This window comes from Ailuropoda melanoleuca, chromosome 13, assembly GCF_002007445.2.
Source record: "Ailuropoda melanoleuca isolate Jingjing chromosome 13, ASM200744v2, whole genome shotgun sequence".
In the NCBI taxonomy this organism is placed as follows: domain Eukaryota; kingdom Metazoa; phylum Chordata; class Mammalia; order Carnivora; family Ursidae; genus Ailuropoda; species Ailuropoda melanoleuca.
In genome coordinates this window covers 2708882-2731905 of record NC_048230.1, presented here as the reverse complement: position 1 = coordinate 2731905, position 23024 = coordinate 2708882, and the positions used below count along the sequence as shown (strand labels likewise).

Below are 23024 nucleotides of genomic sequence, written 5' to 3'. Positions count from 1 at the left end.
AGAATGTCCCTCCTGGGGGCTTTAATTCATGGGCCAAAGGAGACAGAATCGGAAAAAGGCAGTTCAGTCGTGAGGGCTGAGGAGGCTGTTGAGAAGCAGTGAGAGCCCAGAGACTGACTTCGGTGCCGTGTCCATAGCAGCGGTCACCTTAACAATTGGAGGCCGACTCAGTGGTTGTGAGGTTTTTGTCTCTTTAAAATCTTACCATCACAAAGTCACAGTCTCTGTCTTGCTCTCCAGGCCTCAGGGGTGACTGACCTCATTTCTTGGTGCTGCCCAAGTCCCACGGCCTTGGCCTTGCTGACCGGCCGGGGGGGGGGTGGCCGTGCGCTGGGTTGCTCTTCCCACCATCCCGCTCACTGGCTGCCGCAGCTCTGGTCCTCTCCCCACTGCACTGGAGTCGTATAAGTGTCGCAAGGTCTGCCCGTCCCTCACTTACTGATTAGGGGATTCAACCCTGGTCACAGATTTTCCCAGGAAAAATTTCACCTCCTTCAGAGAATTGCCCTCAGTAAAAACCAGGGCATGGTAGAACCCAGTCTCCACCTTCTCAAATCACACACACACACACACACACACACACACACACACACTCTCACTCACTCACTCACTCTACTCTGAGCTTGTTAAAAATGCAGAGTTCCCAGCCCTCTTTCCAGAGATGTTTGGGTCCCTTTGTTTCAGAGTGGGCTTGGCCACTTGCATTTTTCACCAGTCTGTGCTGCTTCCATCCCCCACCCACCAGGCGATTTTTGAGGCAGTGGTCCGTGGACCACCCTGTGAGAAAACACTGTTCTGTTGCTCTTCCTGCCTGGGGCTTAAGTGTCATCAGAATGTAGAACATCTGGGTTGAGTGAGTTTTACTTTCCTTTTACTGGATTTAATTCTCACTTGGTTCCCTGGGCCCCAACCCAGACCGACTGAATCAGAATCTCTGGGGGTGGGCCCAAGAGCATCAGATTTTAAAATTCCCCAGCTGACTCCAAAACGCTGTCAGAGTTGGGAGCCCCTGAGATCCCAGGGTTGGACTTGAAGCAGAAACCTGTGGTTCCTCCACGAGGCAGTGATTCCCCAACCTGGCGCAGTATCAGACTTACCTGGGGAGTCTGTTTTGCTTTGTTTTGGACATACATCTTCAGCCTTGGCCCCAGATCCCAAGACTCAGAGCATGACCCAGGCTTCGGTAACTTTACAAAAGCCCCCCAGGAGTGGGCCCTGTGATCACCCAGGTTTCGGGAACCCTTGCCTTGGAGGTAGGTGGGGCTCTGCCACGAATGGGTTCTGCCTTTGTTCCTGCCATGTGTTAACAGATACTATTTGATGATAACGCTGTCGGGCCCTGCCTCTCTGAGGCCCCTTGGGTCAGAGGCCATAAGGAAGAGTCTTAACAACGTTCTCACCATATGTTGCCTGTTTCAGGTTTGGAATTCCCTTGGGGACCTAAACCCTTCAGGGAAGTCATTGCAGGGCCCTTGCTTAGAAATAACGGACAGTCCCTGGAGAGCAGCAGCCTGGAGGGGTCTCACGTGGGAGTCTATTTCTCCGCACACTGGGTGAGTGTTCAGTCCAGATGGAAGGAAGCAGTGATGTTGCCACCAAGACCAGTCGTGGTTGGCTCTTGGAGGTGCTACTGCTCGGGCATGACTTCCCCATGTCCTTACTTCCTCCTGCACCTGATGCATTGTTGGCATGCCATGAGTGCTTATTATTATGAATGATGATGGTAGCAAGAAAATGACTTCTTTTGACTGGTCTGAAAGGATAGTCTTCCTAACCCATTCTGATGAGGCTTCCAGTAGTCTCCAAGGGGGTTCATTTTAACTGCCACCCTCCGTGGGGAGGAGGCGCCTGTGCTGGACGCTCACCGTTGTAAGAAGCATGTTTGTTTCTGCCTCTTTAAAAGGCTGGGTTTTGCTCTCCCAGTCCTGCTTGGGTCTTGCTTACCCGGTCTCTTTTGGCAATTGGCTGGGAAATGGGAAGGCCAGATCCAGCGTCAGGCTGCAGGATCTCCCTCTCCTCTTGCAGTGCCCACCCTGCCGAAGCCTCACCCGGGTGCTGGTGGAATCCTACCGGAAGATCAAGGAGGCAGGCCAGAAATTTGAGATCATCTTTGTTAGTGCGGACAGGTAACGTGAGCTGGGGCAAGTGGCTGCGCGTTTCCCTTTTCCAGAGGTGGTTAACATGCATTTCTCTTACCTTACACATCTTACCTCCTAAGGGTAGAGCACGGAGATGGGGGTTGGGGGAGGCTTATGTGGGATGATTGGCACACGGACAGATACATTTCAGAATTCCTTGCGCAATTGTCTGAAGGGGAGCTGAGAAAAACCTGTTCTTACTGTAAATATTGGGGCATGTCCACTTCCAGCCTGGGTCATTAAAGATTAGGATGCAATTTTCTGATTTGTTCAGCATTTTGGATCACGATGAAAGAGCATGGAGGAGAAGGATGGAAAGAAAAGATCCAGAGGCTGATGGAATGTGACACCTGCTGGGATGGCTGTGCCATAATTTTCCTTCACTCTGGCCACATACTGTGCCTGGGGGCTGTCCTAAAAACAAGAAGGGCGAGCTCTCCTCCTGGAGTACGTCAGGTCCTTTTCACCACAACATCCTCTGCTGCGGGCCCTCTTGCTAGTTTTACTCATCTGCGACCCTCCTTCCTCCCAAAACTCTAGCTCCCATTCAGACCCAGCCACCAGGTGCTCCTGCTTCTTAAGTCCCTGTTCACAGAAGGTTCTCTGGGAAGCACACTGAGGGCATTCTGTATCTTTGCTGTCTGCACTGTGCCGTGCTCGATCCCCAGATCCCCATCTCTGCATGTGACTGGGGGTAAATTTGAAGGCATACCACATGGACCAATCACTTTTTTAAAGCTTAAAAAAAAAAATCAACTTGACTGAAGTATCATTTACATACAATAAAGTACATTTTGGGCACACAGTTCAGTGACTATTAACCAAGGTGTGTACCCTGTAATCAGCACTGTTAAGTATAGAACATGTCTGTCACCTCAAGGTGCCTTCTCAGTCAGTCCTCACCCTCAAACCCCAGCCCCAGGGAGCCCCTGATCAGCTTTTTATCGCTTTGGTTAGCTCTGTCGTTCTAGCGTTTTTTATACATGGACCTGTAGGCTTCTGCTCGGTTAGGAGTGTGCCCCTGTGCACAGCATACACGCACAGATTCGAAGCATCACTGGGAACGCGGTGTCCGTGTACATCTAGGCTGCTTGTAAAAGTACCACCTGTCTCTGTTGAAAAATGAGAAGCTGGGCCTGAGTTAAACTGGCAGGACCCAGAGGAGCGGGCTACTGGAAATGGCCTGGCGGTCTAGTTCACATCGGCCTGCGTGTGGAGGCTGTTGCTTCTTTGTGGGGTCGAATAATTCCTGCCCGAAACCTGGTGTCTGAGGAGCGCGGTGGTTCGGGCGCTGGCCCCTGCGGAGCCCTGGCCGTAGCTCGGCAGCAGGCGGGGGGGAGCCCTGCCGTGGTGCTTTCAGGGGTAATAGAGCCTTGCTTCCATGTGTGTCTCTGCAGGTCCGAGGACTCATTCAAACAGTACTTCAGTGAGATGCCCTGGCTTGCAGTCCCCTATACCGACGAGGCCCGGCGGTCACGCCTCAACCGGCTGTACGGAATCCAAGGTGGGCATTCCTGACTCCATGGGGGTCCCTGGAGACCTTGCCCGTCTGGGCTCACCACATCTTTGGCTTTTCTTTTAGAGGGAAAAGGACATCTTTATTTCCATAAATGTTCATGTTCCTTACCGTCTTAAAAATTACATGCTATTAATTCTATGGTATGTGAATTATACCACATTAAAGCCATTTTTTTTTTCCTGAAGTACTCGTCCAGGTGAAGCAGCCACTTCTCACCAGCGGCCCTCGTGCGCTCTGCTACAGCTGGGCCATAGAGCACACACTCCCAAATGACATGGCCAAAGCCCTAGCCTGGGGTTCTCCGTCAGACGGGCTAGGAATGGTCTTTGGTTCCATCAGTCAGACTCTGAGCCTCAGTTTCCTCATCCGCAAAGTGGGCATGATAAATCCCTGCCACGAAGACTCGCTGGGCACTTGCATAGGATAAGGCATGTAAAGCATTTCCTGGTTCCTGAAGCACAGCAGTGAGGGCTGAGTGGCTAGGCCTTGTAGGTGAGAAAACTCATTTCCTGAGAGGGTTGAAAACTAGGACTTAAAGTACTGATCATGGTGTTTTGGGGAATGACGATTATTAAGTGAGACAGACTGTGTTTTTATTCTCTATTATGTGAATACCTTCTCCCCAGCCTTCACCCAGCCAGGTTTTCTCTTGGTAAAGCGCTTAACTGACCTGTTAAGAATGAAATGCATTCTTATATGTAAATTTTATCTCAATTTTTAAAAAAGGATTAAACTCATTTCCTTTGCAGCAGTAGTACCAGATCCTGGTTAGCCCTAGGCAGACACAGCTAATATTTGTGTTCTCAATGCTTCTTGTGTTAAAGAGAGTAGAAGGGGGAAAAAAAAAGACAAATCAAAATTTAGTCACAAATTCCACAGCTTAGGCAGGGACTCACCAGGTTCTTTAAGCTTTTTCTTCACCATTTAGAGTCAGCATATGGCTTTGTTTGGAGCTAAGGTCTCAAAAAAATGAACAGTTAATTTTAAATCAGTGCTTCTCCATTTCAAATGCACATAAGAGTCCTCTAAGGATCTTGTGAAAATGCAGATTCAGATTCCCTGGGTCTGGCTGGAGTGGGGCTGAGATCCTGCCTCTCTAGCAAGCCCCCAAGTGACGCTGATGCTGGTGGCCCAGGGACCACACTTTGGGTATTAATAAGCTAGGTCTGTCAACCCTTCAAGAATTTTGGAGGCTCATGCCTTCTAGAGGTGGGAGGGATGGGGCGGCTGGGTGATGGACATTGGGGAGGTTGTGTGTTGTGGGGAGCGCTGTGTATTGTGTAAGGCTGATGAATCATAGACCTGTATCCCTGAAACAAATAATACATTATATGTTAATAATAATAAGAGAAAATGCATATAATAAACCACTTTTTCAAATAAAAAAGAGAGAGAGAGAGATGACATCAGTTCCCTTCCCAAACAAAAGCTGAGTAATAGATAGGAATTGGTTACTGGTCTAGAAGGAAGGGTATGGGGTTGAGTGACTTAAAGAAGATGTCACAGGCTTATTTTCTTCTAGCTCTTTGTTTGCAGAGACTTAAAACATGAGTGCTGTAGGGGCAGCGTCTGTTGAGATGAGTATCAAGAATGACCTTTGGTCAGTGGTACTGAACAGAGGGTTATATTGCCCCTTTGTGAGCATAAGTGAAACTTCAGGTTTCTGAATTCATTTATTCATTCACTCAATAAGTATTTACTGAGGGCTGATTAGAGGATGTCTGTTCTCCCAGGTGTGGAAGATACAGTCTTGAGTAGAAACAGACCCAATCTCTACCCTCAGGTAGCTTACAGCACTAGAAGGGAGACTCACCCCATCAGTCAATTGTACAAATAAGTGTAAGTTGCAATTGTGAGGGCTCTGAAGGAAGGTGTCCCCAGTGCTAGCAGGGCCTGTAACAGGGAAATCCGGATTGGGTGGGAAGATGAGCATGTTATGCTCAAACCAAGTTCTGGAAACCATAGGAGTTGCCTTAGTGAAATGGAGAGGAAAGAGTGTTATCGGCAGAAGAAACAAAGGCCCTGCCAGTGTAGGGCTACTGGGAAAGAGGGCTGGAGTGTGACAGAAGAGACCTGGCTTCAGCCCTAGCAAGGGTCCTCTGCTATCAAAGAGTATGACAGGGAAAGGACAGGGCTTGATGGTTTTAAATATTTTCCTTAGTCTTCTTTGTTCATTTAAAAAACATTCCTTTTTGCTCTGGATTCAGATATTCACCCCAGAGGTAACTCTGTGTGTCACTTAAAGGAGATGTGACAGTCTCATTTTTTTTAAGATTTTATTTATCTGTCAGCGACAGAAAGCTATTGAGTGAGCACAATCGGGGGAGTGGCAGGCAGGAGAAGCAGGCTCTCCGCTGAGCAAGGAACCTGATGCAGGATGATCCCAGGACCCTGGGACCATGACCTGAGCCGAAGGCAGATCCTTAACTAGCCGAGCCACCCAGGCATCCCGTGACAATCTTGTTTTAACTGCATCCAGTGTGAGTCCCTTAGCCGCAGTCCATGTGTTGTGACTAGAAGTTCTTGGAGAGGCTCAAGGTGAGACCCACTGGTAGGCTGGCTAGTTCCAGATCTTTCCTTAGGGTTACCTAGATTTTGCTGCCCTTCAGTGCCCATGTTTACACACAGCTGTGTCCTACTTCTTCTGAGGATCATAGATTTCTCATCTTGGTCCTTGCAGCAGTACAGAGACATTCCTGAGTTATCTCTATTCTCTATTCACCGTACACACTAGCAGATGTCTTTGATGTGTGTCTTCCTCTCACGCCCCTAACAAAGGCCTTTCAATCATGTTCTGGCTTCTCCTGCCCTCCTCTACCAGCTTCTGTACATGTCTGTGCACATGCGTATACTCATACACAAATGTGCACAAAACGTAACTCTGTGCGACATGGTTGGGCCTTGGAACGTACCCTCACAGATAACTGGGGAGGCATCTTAGAGGTACATACCAAAAAGAATGTCAGCTATCCTACCTCTACCAGGTCTGGGGCCTCTTGGATCTTTGCCTGGGGCATTGTTGTCCTGTTTCTTGTCTTGTTCCGCCCTCACTGATACCACCTCTGTAGTCTAGGCCACCGGCAACTCAGTCCTGTTCCTACCTCACGCTGAGTAACCTTGAACTAGTTACTTATCCTCTCAGTAAAATTGAGAGGCTTCAGTGTTGGGCCTTAATAAATATTTAACTGATTAACTTGGGGGGAAAGGGGTGGATTTCGTTCTACAATAAAAAAGATAACTTTTGGGTGTCAAAAAGCTTAAACAAAGGCAACCAACAATATTAATAACATGTATGGCAAATAATATCTTTCATAGAAAAAAAGATCTCCTTAGAAAAAAAGAGACAGAATTGGGCATCTGGATGGCTCAGTTGGTTAAGTATATGCCTTTGGTTCTGGTCATGATCCCAGAGTCCTGGGATTGAGCCCTGCATCAGGCTCCTTGCTCAGTGGGGAGTCTGCTTCTCCCTCTCCCTCTGCCTTTCGCCCTGCTTGTGCTCTCTCTTTCTCTCTCTGGTAAATGAATAAATAAAATCTTTTAAAAAGAGAGAGAATTTAGTAAAAAGTATGTATAGGATATGAGGTAGGCAGTTCATCCAGCAGATTGATATGATAGGGTCATATCATTTTCATATGACGTGAAAAATATTCAGCATAATTTACTTCCATGATTTACAGCCAAAAACACTGAATATGCATCTATCTCATTTGCAAAGAATTCCCACCACCCCCACCATCCCCCCTAAAAGATAATCCCCAGTGTAGGGAAGAGAGCAGACCGCTAGTAGAAATGTAAATCAGGACAACCTTTCAGGAGAGCAATTGGCAATATACATCAAAGGCCTGTAAAAATCTACAAAACCTTTAATTTAGAAATCCCACTTGTAGGAATTTATGCTCAGGAAACTATCCTATAGTGCCCAGAGGGCAGGTGAGGGCATGCTGGCCAGTCGCCACCACACGCACCCTTCGAGCACGAAGGACCAGAAGCTGAACTTCTCTTGAGCAAGTGGTAGATTTTTGTTTTTCGGTTTTTTTCTTTCATCTTTTGTATATGTTGAATTTCATTATGGATCACAGTATTTAAATCCCTTTGGCCCCTAGAAAACCCAGAGCGGAAATTGTNAGGGCAGGTGAGGGCATGCTGGCCAGTCGCCACCACACGCACCCTTCGAGCACGAAGGACCAGAAGCTGAACTTCTCTTGAGCAAGTGGTAGATTTTTGTTTTTCGGTTTTTTTATTTCATCTTTTGTGTATGTTGAATTTCATTATGGATCACAGTATTTAAATCCCTTTGGCCCCTAGAAAACCCAGAGCGGAAATTGTAACCACCTTTACAACTTTGCGAAACTCACCTTTTCTGTTGCATGCCCTTGACCTTAGCTTCATTGTTTTCCCCTCAGGAGGATGTTTTCATCTGTTTTTATTGAATTATATCACACACTTTTTAAGCAGCCTCCAATCCTTTTTGGAAGAAGTGTAGAGTGGTTTTAAATGCATAGGAATCTATTTCTTGAACTCCTGCTAACCACCAAACCTGTGTACTGAGCTCTGGGAAATTAGAAACCAGAAGAGTAGCCCAGTGCTGCCCTTGTGTGGACAGGAGGAGATTTACATGGGGAGATATTTCAAGAGCAGAGTATGACGATGTCTTGAGGAACTAGAAAGTGTAGGTCCAATAAGTGCCATTTTGTATGAGGGCTTAGAAGACTGACACTTGTTCCAGAGGGTGGAGCAAGTGCGGGGCCTCACGCGGCCACCCTGCTCCACTATAAGCCCACTCCACGCAGAGGCACGTTCTTTCCAAGCCCCTGTCGTCAATGAGCAGAATCTTTCCTCCCCGAGGTAGAGCCCTTTCCTGGAAGGCGGGGGCGGCGGGGGGGAGGCCAGCACGATGCAGGTGTTCCTGGAGGTCCGTGCTTAGGCTGTGGAGTACTTGAAACTAACAGTTACCAAAATATGGTCTATACTATCCGTAGCCAGTTTGAGGTTGGCAGTCTGCGCCCTCTCTGCTCCGTGAGATGCGTCTAAGGACCCTGGGGAAGTGGGGCAAGGGTTGGCACTGAATAGCAGTCTCTGAAGGAGCGATCACAAGCTCTGCGAGATTTAGCAAGAGTCGTGGATACACTCCTAGGGCTGGAGGGTGGCCTGTAAACTGTTGCGCAGGGCACAAAAAAATTGAATGGATCATTTTCTGTATGCCTTCAGCCAGCAGAGAAGGGAACTCTCAGATTCCCCAGCTGCCAACCTATAAATATTACCGACGTAGAAGCCACGGTTGTTAGGTGTGGCCCCGGCCGCCGGAAAGTGGCTGACCACGACTGAGGAGGAGAGTGGGGAGTTCTGAGACACGTTGATTCGGCCCCTTCTCTTAAGGCCCCGGCAGCGTGGGGCTGAGAAACGCGTGTGGTCATGACTTGGGGGAGCCCTCAGTGGAGGATCAGCAAGCTGACCTGGAGGCCCTGCGCGGGCAAGCAGCGGCCAGCTCGCCGCAGCGAAGGAGTGTGCGGTTCATGCTGAACCCGGCTCCACCAGCAAGCGTCCTCCGCCTGCGGCCAGAGCGCTGCTCCTCATTTGTTATCTCCATGCCCCCCCACCATCTGTGCTAGAGTCTCTTACTGGGTGGACCTGTCTGCTCTCCTAGCCCCCACCTCCTGCTTCCTCACTCTCAGGGTTATGGTCTCCCTGGCACCATGTGTGTGCTGACCGCTTCCTTGAGCACTGACCTCTCGAGGGAAGCCTTAGGACTCACTCCCACAGGCAGCCTGGCAGGCACTGCTTGTTGACCTTGAGCTGTCTGCCTCTCTCTGGCCCCATCAAGCCAGAGCTGCACTAAAGCACAGTGAAGGGAGAGTGTAGAGAGAAGCCCGGGATCCTTCTCAAGGCAGCACCTAAGGAAGGGCCCTGCCGTGGAATTATCTGAGTTCAGATGAGACTCTGGCTTGGAGCTGTTGAGCCAGGAAGGCTCCCTAGAAGAGGTGGCTCTGGAGCAGAGCCTTACCGAGTGGATGGCATTTAGATAGGGAGTGTCTAGGGCAAAGGCCTGTAATGTACTGTAGGGCAGAGAGGGCACAAAGGTCAGTGATGCCACCTCTTAGCGAGCCTCGAGCACTGTGCCCCATGTCTCCTTGAAATCGACCCTTCGCACTTTGGAGCCTTTTGAAATTTTTGATTAAAGTTGTGATCAGTGCAATAGTGACACTTAATCTAGACTGGCAGAGAAATCCCAGAGGCAGACCGTCCACTGGTAGTTCTGATGGACACAGTGGGCACCACTGTGACCAGGCCTCACACCGGGGTTCATGACAGGCCTACCTGTGGGGAGAGGAACACGTGGCCCACGTGACTTCCAGCCCAGGGCCCATCTCCCTGCCTCTGCCTCTGCCTCCCTCCAGCCTCACAGGGTCACTTGCAGTCTTTTGCTTCCTGGCATTCTGGGGGTTCCATGTGCATCGGGGGTCTGGTTTCTGTTGGAAGTGCATGTCGTTGGTAAGTTCTTGTATTGATCTTACCAGCCAGCTGCACGTACAAGTTCATACAAGGACAGGCACTCCTCGGACATGGCGCAGGTCCGGTTCTAGACCACCGTAGTAAAGCGATACTTCAATAAAGCCAGGCAGATTAATTTTGGGGTTTTTTGGTGCATATGAAGGTTGTATTTACACTATAGTGTGGTTCTTTTTTTTTTATTGAGTGTTTATCATGTGCCAAACGTGGTTCCGTTTTTATATGTATTAAGTCATTAATCCTCACCATGTGATAAAATCGTTGCTCTATCCTGTAGTCTAGTAAGTATGCAACAACATTTTGTCTAAAAAACAACGTACATGCTTTAATTTAAAAAGTTTATTGCCAGAAAATGCTAACCGTCCTCCGAGCTTTCAGCAAGTTACTAATCACTGATCACAGATCACCGTAACAAATAGAATGATGGTGAGAAAGCTTAAAATATCACAAGAATTACTGAAATGTTGACATAGAGACGTGAAATGAGCAAATGCTGTTAGAAAAATGGCCCTGATAGACGTGCTTGAGCAGGACTGCCACAAGCCTTCACTTTGCAAAAAACGCGTTATCTCTGAAGCGCAGTAAAGCGAGGTGTGCCTGGGCCAGGGCAGATGAGTTTCTGCATCCCGCGGCCTCTGATGACCCAAACAGCAGGGGGAGAAATGCAGAGCCTGTTGCCGGGGTGGTGGTGCTGAGGGCATGCCTTTGCAGCCTTGCACAGGCTGGGCCAGGGCAGAGGGGCAAGGGTGCGGAGCAGGGCCCACTGGGGCTCAGCCAGGGACCACAGGCTGAGCTCCACGGGCAGTCCCCTCCTCCCTGTTGGTGTCTCCCGTGGTGCATCCTCCCCTGCATTCCCTGTTTCCCTCCTCTCTGCCAAGGAACATCTCTGTGACACCGTCAAGTTCATAACTCCGAATGTCTGGGCATCTCCCCCATCCCCCTTTCTTCTTTCTTCTTAGAAGAAATATCATCCAGGCTTTCTGAGAACCTGGCTTTGTTCTTCTAGAGTCTTGCTCTTGCCTCTTCCATTTTTCCTTCCCTTTTTTCCCTCCTTGTCTCTCATTCTTTCTTAGTTCCTTGTCCTCCACTTCACAGAATGCTCAGGTCTCTCTAAGCCATAAAAGCTCAGGCTGCCTTTAACAAACACTGTGGCTTAAATAGTTGAAATTTATTTCTCACAGAGCTAGAGTCTGGGACATCCAAAATCAGGGCGCTAGCTGATTCGATTCCTAGTGAGGGCTTGCTTTCTGGCTGGGATGTGGCCACTTGCTCGCTGTGTCCTCACATGGTGGAGAGAGCTCTCTGGTGTCTCTTCGTCTTATAAGGACACTAGCCTTATCCAGTTGGGGTGCCATCCTTATGACCTCGTTAACCTTTATCACCTCCTCACAGGTCCATCCCCAAATACATTGGGGGTTAGGGCTTCAAATACGAAATTTGGGGCATTACATTCCATCCCTGACAGCTACCATTCCTCTCTCTTTGTCCCAAACATCGACATTCTCAAAGACACTCCCATTGCTTTGGCTCCTACCATGTGACCTTCCTCGAGCTACAAGGGACACCAGCATGGTCAGGTCATGGTCCCTGTCATCATGGAGCTTGGGGAATCTGCTTCCCCTCTTGTTCTTCCAGCCCTGGTCCTGGGCTGCAACTGGCCTTTCAGGTCAAGGCACTGCCCGTTCATGTTTTATTTAAGAAAATGGAGTCCTGTGCTTTGCGTATGCCAGATGCTTGTCCATTCGCGAACTAAAAAAAAACAAAGGCCCCTGACCTCATGGAGCTGACATTCTTACTGAAGGAGACAGGCAGTAAATATAATTTTAAAAAATAAAGCATATGGTGTATTGATTATGAGTCTTGTGGGTAGAAAATAGAGCAAGGTAAAGGCATTGGGAGGACAAGGTGTGGGTCACAATTTTAAATAGGGTGGTCAGGGCCGGCTCCATGGAGAAGATGATGAGAGAATTCACTTGGTGGGTGTCTGGGAGAGAAGTGTGTACCAGGCAGAGCAAACAGGCAGCGCGAAGGCTCTGGGGTGGAAGTATACCTGACATGTTTATGGAACAGTGAGGCCTGTGTAGCTGGATAAGAATGAGCAAGGGGGAATTTGGGGTGGGGGGTAAGACTAGAGAGGGACTTTGCAAATAAAACTTCGGCTTTCACACTGAGTGAAGCAGGCCAGCACTGGGGGGTTTGGGCAGAGGAGTCCCGTAAGCTAATGGTCGGGTCCCGCTGGTTGCTGTGCTGAGAAGCAGGGAGAGGTGTTGGGATGCGGTTGTAGTCATCCAGGGACAAGATGACGGTGCTCGGGGAGGGAGAGTGGCAGTGAGGGTGGCAAGACATGGCGGGTTCTTGACAGAATTTGAAGAGAGAGTCTTAGAGTTTGCTAACGGGTTCGATGTGCAGTGGGAGAGTGAAGGACGAGTCAGAGACTGCTCCACGGCTTCCTGCCCGAGCAGCTGGAAGAAGGCAGTCCCCGTCGGCAGAGCTGGGAGAGCTGTGTGCGCTGGACGTGGGGCTTGTGGACAGCAACAGTATGGAATTTGGTTGAACGGTAGCTTAATTCTGACCATGTTACATTTGAGATGCCCGTTAGACACTCAAGTGGTGGTGTGGCTTCAGCGGTCTGGAACTGGGAGGGAGGTGGGCCTTAAGATAGAAATCTGGAGTTTTCCAGTTGTCCCTTAGTTATAGATCAAGCCTAAAATTGGATGAGGTCTCACGGGAATGTGTAGGGATATTTACAATTCACTGACCTCCTTATTCTCTTGCTTCATTTGCTTTTATTTTCGGACACTCGGGGCTACCCCTAAAATCCTTTCCCCTTCCCCCTCTCCTTCCACATCACCCCGTCACCTGGCTGTTTCCTGCCCCGCTGTTTCTTGGATTTCTCGTTCCGCATCTCCTTCACGAGGCTTGTCCCGGGCTGTTTGTGTTCTAACACACCTAGAACGCCTCCATTCCTTTGCACCAGGTATTCCTGCTCCGTCCCAGTGTGCTGGACGCGCCAACACGGTAGAGCAGCTCCCGGTGAACCTTCCAGAAGATCGACTCCGATAGTAGGATTCATCCCCTGCCTAGAAGCCCTCATGGCTGTGGCCTGGCTTCTAAGGCTTTCCGCAGTCTGGTCTCAAACACCTTTGCAGCACCATTTCTTACTTCTCCCCTGTCCACACCCTCCCCTCCCCACTCCTGCCATCTCTCCTGGAGCAAACCTTCCTCTTGCAGACTCCTGTGCTCGTGCAGTCTCTTGCCCCGTATCCCGTTCCCTAGCGTAGTTACAAAGGCTGACTCTTTTCTCATAGATTGCTCCTTTAGGACAAGGAGTGGGGACTCGTAGGTTGCAAGCCAGGAGTTCTTTCCCTTCCTTCCCAATCTTCCTGCCCTTCCTCCCTCCTTTCTTTCCTTTCTTGTTCATTCAGGCTTTGCTTCAGGAATCATTTCTTAGGCATCTACCGTGGCTTTGAACCATGTGCTCCAGCCAGGATGGAGACGGCCCAGGGAAGCAGGGGGCATAGTGGGGTGCCCGGGCCTGGCACCTGAGCCGCAGGAAGTCTCTTCCCAGCTCACTGAGGTTGCATGGGTCTAGCATCTGGGCTCCTTGCCCTCCACCTAGGATGGTCTTTGCCTTTGGAGCCCTTGTAGTTCACATCCCTGTGTGGTATCATTTCTGAATGCTTCTCTTGATTCTTAGAAGTGAGTAGTTCCTTGGGGCGCCTGGGGGGCTCAGTCAGTTAAGCGTCTGCCTTCAGCTCAGGTCATGATCCCAGGACTCTGGGATCAAGCCCCATGTCCGGCTCCCTGCTGAGTGGGAAACCCACTTCTCTCTCCCCCCTGCTTGGGTGCTCTCTCACTTTCTCTCTCTCTCAAATAAATAAAATCTAAAAGCAGAAAGAAAGGAAGGAAGGAAGGAAGGAAGGAAGGAAGGAAGGAAGGAAGGAAGGAAGAAAAAGAAAGAAAAGAAAAGAAGAAAAAGAAAGAAAGAAAGAAAGAAAGAAAGAAAGAAAGAAAGAAAGAAAGAAAAACAATTATTAAAAAAAGAAGAAGTGGGTAGCTCCTTGCCAGGCTCTACCATCCCTTGGTTGGATTTTGCTTTTGTTTACATCTGAGGATATTTAAATGCCTCCAGTCCAGCTCTGATCTCTTCAACCTTGATGAAATTGTCTTTTCTTCTATACTCATCATAGTGTCATGGAACTCTGAAAATTATTTTTGATTGAATTCTGAGTATTTCTGAGCTTTGTGTGACTCTGCTTACAACTTCCAAAGTCATTCAACAGATGTGTTTATTTGTATGTCTGGATATTCTGGGCTCTTTTTACTCACAGCACTTTTTTTTTTTTTTTTAAGTTTTTTTTTTTAAGTATTCTCTCCACCTAACATGGGGCTCAAACTCATGCCCTGAGATCAAGAGTTGCACGTGGGGCGCCTGCGTGGCTCAGTCGGTGAAGCACCCGGCTCTTGATTTCAGCTCAGGTCGTGAAGTCAGGGTCATCAGATTGAGCCCTGCATCGGGTTCCACGCTCAGCACAGAGTCTGCTTGGGAGTTTCTCTCTCTCCCCCTTCCTCTGCCCCTCCCCGTGCTTGCTTGCTCTCTCTCCCTCTGGTAAATAAAATTTTAAAAATATCTTTATTGAAAAAAAGAAAAAGGGTTGCACCCTGCACCAACTGAGCCACCCAGGTGCCCCTACTTGCAACACTTCCAACACCAAATGTGTGTGAGGGTTTTTCCCCCCGCACTCACCTGCTGGGTTCTCTGACACCACCTGGACGTCCTACGAGTCAGCTGAATTCTGACACCATCTATGTAGAGTTAGTGTCGGGTCCCACAGATCTAGTCCTCAGTCCCACCAGAAACCCCGTACTTTAGACATTCATTGTTAAGTCCAGGCCTCCCATACTTCTGACCAGCTGGCCATAAATCAGGGGTTCCCATGACCCTCTCCTTGGGTTTGGTACTTTGCTAGACTGGCCCACAGAAGTCAGGAAAGCAGTTTATTTACTATCATCAGTTTATTGTAAAGTCTAGAAGCCAGGAAGAGCCAGATGGAACTGATGCCTAGGTGTGTGGGAAGGGGCACAGAAGCCCCATGTCCTCTGGGCACATCACCCTCCCAGCATCCCCACGTGTTCACCAACCTGAAGCTCTCTGCCCCCACCAGTTAGGGGTCTTTCTGGAAATTCCATTACAAAGATAAAATTGATTAAATCTTTGGCCATTGTTGATGAGCTCAACTTCCAGTCCTTCTCTTCCTTCCCCAGAGGGCCGAGGTAATGGGGGCCGGCTGGAAGTTCCAACCTTCTAATCAGGCCTTTCTGGCCACCAGCCTCCACCTTCTGAAGCTATATAGGGGCCCCTGGCCACTGGTCATCTCACTAACATACAAAGATACTTACCACTCCCAGATTTCAGGGGTCTTAGAAGCTCTTGTGTCAGGATCTGAGACCAAATGTTGTAACAGGGGGTCCCTCTTACCCCTTCCACTCAGGAAATTATAAGGGTTTTAGGGACTCAGTGCCAGGAACTGGGGCTGAAGACCAATTGTGTATTTATTACTTTACAATATCACATATACACAGCCTCCACGTGTACGCAGGGTCGGTAGAGAGTTCTTGCTATTTTGAGGATCTGGTCTTCAGCAATCCTGCCGGGCTATGTCCGGCAGAGCTCATGCTCCCTGGTTGACTCTGTATCCCCCTAAGGCCTTCGAATGAAGGTGCTTCCCCCCAGGTGCATCCCCCCCGCCCTCACCCGAGCTGAGCCACCTCCACCTGGCCCGTACCTTACAGTGAGCCTGTAACCTGATCTGATGGTCACTCCGTGTACCGAGACGCATGAGGACAGAGCTGCCCTGTGTTATGCCGACAAGCTCCAATGAAAATGGGTAATGTGGAAAGAACCCAGGATCCTCTGAGCGTTCTGGAAGCTGGACCCACAGCATCACTGGATTCCGAGCACCACCCAGCGTCCTGAAGGACGCCTTGCATAAAATGCCTTGTTGAGGTGCCCATCCAGCTGGCCATGGCAGCGTCCAGATCTAGAGGTCATTACCAACTGCTACAGGCCTCGATGAGCTTGCACCTGGCCTAGCCAAGCCGAAGGGCCTGCTTCTGCTGCTGCTGGCGGCGGCCGGTCGCTGGCTCCCTCTGGCGCTCTGGGCTGAGCCCAGGCCGTGTTACCGCCAGCTTCACCAGGCCAACGGGGCTCCCGGAGGCCCTGGCATTCCTTCGTCCCTTGGGAGCGGCCCTTTTACTGAGTCCTGGCCTCCCTACTCCCATGGCTTTATGCAGACTAGAGAATTTGCAGCCCTATAAGCTATTTAAAAATGCCTTTCTAAGGAAAGGGTTTAGAAACACTTGGCAGGGGCGCCTGGGTGGCACAGCAGTTAAGCGTCTGCCTTCGGCTCAGGGCGTGATCCCGGCGTTATGAGATCGAGCCCCACATCAGGCTCCTCCGCTATGAGCCTGCTTCTTCCTCTCCCACTCCCCCTGCTTTGTGTTCCCTCTCTCGCTGGCTGTCTCTATCTCTGTCTAATAAATAAATAAAATCTTAAAAAAAAAAAAAAACTTTAGAAACACTTGGCAAAAGGCAAATCCCATTAGCAATTGTCTAATCCTGGCTGTCAGAGAACACTGTGTTCTTTGCAGGGAGGCTTAGCACCCCTTCTCTCTGGGGTTGGGGGTCCTAGTGTTTTGTTCCTCCTCTCCCCTCCTCTGGCCCCAACCTTTGGGGAAGGCAAACAGCCTAAGGGCTGTGTAGGGGACTGAGTGGACAGAGGGAATACGCAGGCCCCACCTCCAGGAGAACAGCCCTGGAGCAGGATGGTGCTTCCAGCCCGGCTGGGGGTGGGGGCGGCAGCATGAGGGCCTTGGGCTGCACGGTCTCCTTCCTGGCTTCTCTGTCTCCCTCTTTCCCTGCTCCTTATCTGTCTCCTTCTCCTCTTCCCTTTTTGCTCCTTCCTCTTCCGATTCCCGCCATCCTCTTCTGTCTTTCCCGAACTTGGCCCTCTTTCCCATCCCCATCAAAAAATGAATTTGAGGCAGAACCTATTGATTTTATACAGAAACAAAGCATCTGGTGACCGTGTTTTTCTGTCAGTGGAGGGTGAGGGGCCAGTGCCGGTGTGTTTTATAGACCCATGTCGGTGTTTGAAGGGCTGGCCCCATGGGCCTTGCGAGGGCAGGCTGGGCACTGCCTCAGTGTCCTGTTCTGGGTGTCTCATTTAATTTGGAGAACATAAAGAAGAAAAAATAAGAAAGGACAAAGAATGAGAACAAGCACACACGTGGCCACCCCCTAGAAGTGACGGTTTTGCTTCAGGTGTTTACGATCTAAACAAATGGGAGCGGAGCGTGAACACAGACAAAGGTGAGCTTCCCCTCCACAGCTCTTCCCCCGGGGAAAATGCTACCATACGTTTCATGTGTATCTTCATAATTGGTTTTCATATTTTTACTGCATATGTATGGATCCATGAATAATATATAGTCGTGCCGGGTGTGTTTTTTAGAAGCATACTTAAGTGCTGACATGCTGTAATATCATTCTGTAACTTGCTTTTCTCACTAAACATTATGTGTTCAAGATTTCTCCTTGTTGGTATTGATATCTGGTTCATTTCTCTTCAGTGCCGAAAAGGGTTTCACTGAGGGATGGACCACAGTTCACGTAGCCGTTAGGCTGTCGATGGGCACTCGGTTGTGTCTGGTTTCTCTGTATCACAGAACGGTGCCATAAATGTCTTTGTGCCTCCTGACGCAGACACACGCCCCAGCAGCTTGCGGGCCAAGTTCTAGTTGGCCAGACCCAACCCTGCACCCTGCCTGGTGATTCTCCCGAGTTGCGCCACCCAGACCAGCTGCCCTCTCCCTCCCTGAGCTCTCCAGGCAAGGGCTGCTTTGCGGGAGCCAGCAGGGGGTGCAGAGGGAGCTGCTGAAGGAAACTGGCAAGCGATGTGGCCAAGGCGTGCCCTGTGTATGGCGTCCCTGCCCGACTGCCCTCCAGTTCCTCTTTGGTTTTTTTTAAAGCTAATACTGGTTCAGAACACTGAACACTGGTTCAGAAAACTCAAATCTGTATTTCTCTCACCCACATTCCTGCCTTACTACACACTTGTTTTTCCTGTTCTGAGTCCCTTTTGGTCTCTGCCCACACGCATACGTACTTACCCAGAGCTGTAATAGTACACACAGCGCTGGGTATTCTCTACTTTCTACTTAACGGTACATTTCAAACCGTTCCCACCTTGCTGTAGTCCCCACGATGGGTCACGCATGTTGACCTGCCTGCGCTCTTCCTGTTGAGGGACTGCCTTTCCTCCATTTCTCTTCCAGCTCCTAGGAATCTTTGCGTGAGGACTCCCAGCCCCCTCAGATCTTCGCACCATCTAGAAGCAGAGAAAGAAAGCTCTCGGGGTGACAGCCCTGCCCAGGTCTTGTCCCGCTGCCCAGGGTGCTGTATGACTGAGCTTTGCTGCCCCAGGCCCTCCCACTGCCACCTCCTTCAAAACCTCCTCTTCCCTCGGTAGTAGAAAAGCAGCCAAACTAAATGTAGGACAGGCTCGGGACACACGGCTTGGAGATTGTTCGAAAGATTCACAGATAGGCTCCTCCCAGGAGGAAATGGTTTGGAGCAGGCTTTTAGGCCTTGCTCTTCCTTCTGCAGGTTTTGCGGGAGACCGTGAAGGGGACTCTTAGGCACTGCTTGTGGTGTGGCCCAGCTCCCCAGGGCAGGGGGCTTGAGGCAGAAGCTCTCTCCAGGAGCGTGGGTGTGTTACGTTCTTCCGCGCAGCGTTAAGCTCGGATGGTGCAAGTAAAAGGACACCAACGCCCCGCGTGGAAGACGTCACACGGTTCCCGGAACCCTTGCTGCGGCGTCGACATTGTCCCTGCATTCTGTTCCTGTAGCTAACTTCCTCCAGCTAGCGCAGAGGCTGCTGTCCATCTCACTAGACCAAGCACCAGTCTTCCATAGCTCTGCCTTCCCGTGAGCCAGATAGTCAACCCAGGGATGACCCAAGCTAATACTGATGAGCTCCCTCTGAGAGGAGCCAGTACTGATGGAGTACTCCTTGGACACCAGATGCCCTGCTTGCAGCATTTGATACTTCTTGTTCCCTTCTCTTGTTCCCTCCTCACACTGTCTCCATCTTGTTCCCTCCTCTTGTTCCCTCCTCACACTGTCTCCACCCGCTGTGACAGCTGTGGAGATGAGGCTCCAAGTAGTTAAGTGGGTGGCCTGGACCGTCCTTAGAATTCTCCCTGTACTTTCCTCAGCCATCCTGGCCATGCCAGCTGGGAGCCGACAAGCTTGAGCAGCGGTGAGATGCTCCCTCTGCATTCCCTTCAGAGAAGCCCCTCGCCAACGTGGAAGTTATTTTGTACAAAAGCATCGATTAGAAATTTTCCATTCCCTTTCAGTTTCCCATTAGAGGCTTTGCCCTATTTTCTCCTTAGAAGTCTCTGCTTCAGGGAACCTGCTTCAAGGGAGGGGAGCGGGGAATGCTTGCCTTGGGGAGGAGAGAGCAGAGGGGGTGGCAGCCCCAGCCCCCCCCACCTCGAGGAGGAAGGGCAGAAAGCTGTGGATGCGGGGTGGGGGGCCTCCCTCGCCTAGCCTAGTTGCCAGAGCCCCCAGCCGCACTGGCCGGCTAGAAAAACAACCGTCAGACCAGGGCTCCTGTCAGCGTGGCCACTTGCGGCCCGATGACCATAGCGGGGTGACTTGGCCAGCCAGGAAAAGAGGAGGAACCTAGCTCCCACGGCTGAACGTTATGGGGAGTAGGGAAGCAGCGTGGCTGTGCCAGCCCCGGGCTCTCCTCTTCTTCCCGTGGCTCACCGCTGGAGGAAAGCACACGCTACGGCTCTAGGCCAAGCCGAGCCTGGGTGACGGCAAGGGGGCCTGGCCCAGGGTGTGCGCCAGAGAGGGCCTCTCAGGCTTGATGTCTGACTGGGGTTATTTTCCCACTTGCTTTCTGTTGATGCACCACAGGCACACACGGCTCGTTCCCTTGGGCTCGTCGACGTGGGCTTCGGTGCTCAAAACACAAATACGAGCGGGGCCTTTGCTTTTGTGCAACTGTGGGGAACGGTGGGGAGAGCCAAGGCCCAGGGGTGCTGTTCCTTGGTGGAACCAGCGGAGGACGCCTTGGCAGCCCACTGGGGGCTCCCTGGTCTCGTCCTGCTGGGCCCCGCTGGCAAGGACTCCAGAGACGACGCTGCAGCCACAGTAGCCGAGAAGGCCACTTAGAAAGGAGTCCCTTGGAGGAACTGAGGCACCCAACCAGGAAGTGGGTTTCTTTGCCTTCAGATTTTACTTTTCTTCTCTTCTCTGCCCTCTGTGACTGCTCGTCCTCCACAGACCAAGTCAGCGTCCTAGGTCTGGGCTACGAGCAGGCCCGCTGCACTGTCTGGTCGTAGCCGCGGGAAGGCCCCGGTCAGCCCAGCACTGGTGACTGCCCGATGTCAGAAGCACAGCAGCTCTGGTGAGAGAACTCTGCCAAAGCACACTGGACGTGGGGCATGGCGATGGGCGGCACTTGCCCACGGCTGGCTGGCCCATCGTGGCACCCAAGCCGCAGCCTCGGGGTTGGGGAACCCAGATGCTGGAGGCTGACGTGCAGCTGTACGGACGAGGCTGGAAACACGCCAAGTCTCTTGTGCTCCGTGTGACACACACCTCAGGAGGCCTGGCTGGCCCTGAGAATGTTCTCAAAGCCCGCAGGAGCCGAGGCTGCACACGTCTGCACACAATGCGGTGGGAATGGCGGTTCTCCAGAGCCCGTTTCTCTCTTGACCTGTTCTCCAACACGCCAAGCCACTTCTTCTAATAGGTGTGAACATAATGGACTTGTTTAAGTCCTTTTGAAGACAGGCCCACCGCTGCATGCCTGCTGCGCCAACAGCCGTGCCAGGCTACAGAACACTAGGGCCTGTTCCTGGTCCCTCAACGTCCGTCCTCTCTTCCCCCACAGAGAAGCAAAATGTCAGTGGAGCAAATTACTCACTGAATGCTTTGGAATCTATAAATATTAAATTGCTATGGCTTTCACTGGCCCATATAAAATTAAAGCTCTGGTCAGCTCCAGAGGAGGGCTGGCTGCTTAGGAGGAGCGGGGGAGGGGAGCTGCTGCCAGGGGAGAGACAAGTGTCTCCAAAAAGGGCAGAGCCGTGGTTGTGGGCTGTGGTTGGTAGGGGGCACCCTGGCTGGTGGAGAGGCAGCGGGCAATGGGGTACAAAGAGCCAGGAGGTAGAAATCCCAAATGCGACTGTAACCCAGGATGGGGTTTTCTCTGGTGTTTCACTTGGGGCTTTATGGTTGAGGATGTGTGTGGTTTGCCCAGAGTTTTATGTTAACGTTTCTTACTCTAGGCTAGGACTCTAAAGTCAGCGTGCTCCCTCGGGGGATCATCCCCCTCAGAGCGGGTATTGGAACCTTCCCAGGCAGCAGGGCTGGCGATGGGGGTGGGGTTGCCGGCTCACTGGCAGCCAGCTGTCCCCTGTTGTGTGCAGCCCCTGCCCCAGGCTCCTCCCCTCTGGCCCCAGTGCTCACATCGGCGGTATGGCCTCCAGTGTGAGGACTTCCGCAGCACTGACCTGTGCTGGCTTGCGTATATAGCAAGTGCACCACATGGGAGTGTGTTCACACCACTTCGGTTAGGTTTTTGGGTCCCCTGCAGGTGGCAGGGGTATCTTCTGCTTCTTTGGGATCTCTTGAGGATTTATTGAGTGCTTCTATGTGCCAAGACCCCGTGCTAAGTTCTTTAAATGCACGACCTCTTTGATCTTTACAAAGTGGGAGAAGGAGGGAACTGTCGTCCATTTACCACATTGCAGTGGAGGACATTGAGGCCAGGAGAGGGGAAGTGAGTTGCCAGCTTCCTTGGAGAATTTGCCTGCAGACCCCAGGGAGTCCTGTGGCTGTTCAGTGGCTGAGCCTGGAATCCGTCCCAGCACTCCCAGCACTTCCTGACTCTCAAGCAAGCTCTCTTTCCCTTGCAGGCATCCCCACCCTCATAGTGCTGGACCCCCAGGGGGAGGTGATCACGCGGCAGGGGCGTGTGGAGGTGCTGAACGACGAGGACTGCAGGGAGTTCCCGTGGCACCCCAAGCCCGTGCTGGAGCTCTCCGACTCCAATGCTGTGCAGCTCAACGAGGGCCCCTGTCTCGTCCTGTTCGTAGGTAGGAAGCCTGGCAGGAGCCCCAGGGTAGGCTGGAGGCATGGACCTCACTTGTTGCGGGGGAGGGGGATTGTCTGTCCCTACAGCTTCTTTCTGTCACGAACAATGCCAAGCCTGCGCCTTTGTCTCTCCCAGCAGCCTTGCTTTTGACCCCAATGATTTATTCATGGCTCTGCCCCTGTGGGAGGGGTTCTGGGAGCTCCCCCTGTGCTTTCCTTCCTAGACCTCCAGCTGGGAAGAATAGGTCAGGCTGGAGCCCGGCCCCCACGACCAGACCCATTGTTGGAAGGAGCCTGGCAGCGAGCACAGCAGCTGCAGGGGCTGGGCCCCCTTGGGCGAAGCGCCCCCACCCAGCCTCTCTGTGGCCAGGTCCCCCCCTCAGTCTTCCCACTCTCTGCTCAGTGGGTGACTGCTCTGTGGAGCAGGAAGACACCAGAACACCCCCTGCAGGCTCCCTGCAGCCCTGCGGGATGACCCGTTCCTTTTGCAAACAGCACTGCTGGCCAAGGGCCACCTTACCTTCTGCCTTGGGACGTGTTACTCAGCTCCAACTCAAAATAATTTGGGGTCCTAGGATCATGGCTGAGATGCTGCCATGCCCACTTCATTGATGGGGTTGGTAGGGGAGGTGCTCTGGAAGTCTGCCATGGGGGTCCCCAGGAGCGGAGCCAATATGCAGAC

The 23024-nt window shown here is 51.3% G+C and overlaps 1 protein-coding gene across 1 annotated transcript in view; it reads left to right on the top strand.

Annotated features, from left to right (window-relative positions):
- The window catches only part of NXN (nucleoredoxin), a 151941-nt gene that overhangs the window by 122010 nt on the left and 6907 nt on the right, over nt 1-23024 (top strand). The window contains exons 3-6 of the mRNA XM_034641929.1: nt 1420-1553; nt 2026-2126; nt 3536-3642; nt 22165-22344. Coding sequence (XP_034497820.1) covers nt 1420-1553; nt 2026-2126; nt 3536-3642; nt 22165-22344 — 522 coding nt within the window. The remainder of the gene's footprint in view (nt 1-1419; nt 1554-2025; nt 2127-3535; nt 3643-22164; nt 22345-23024) is intronic.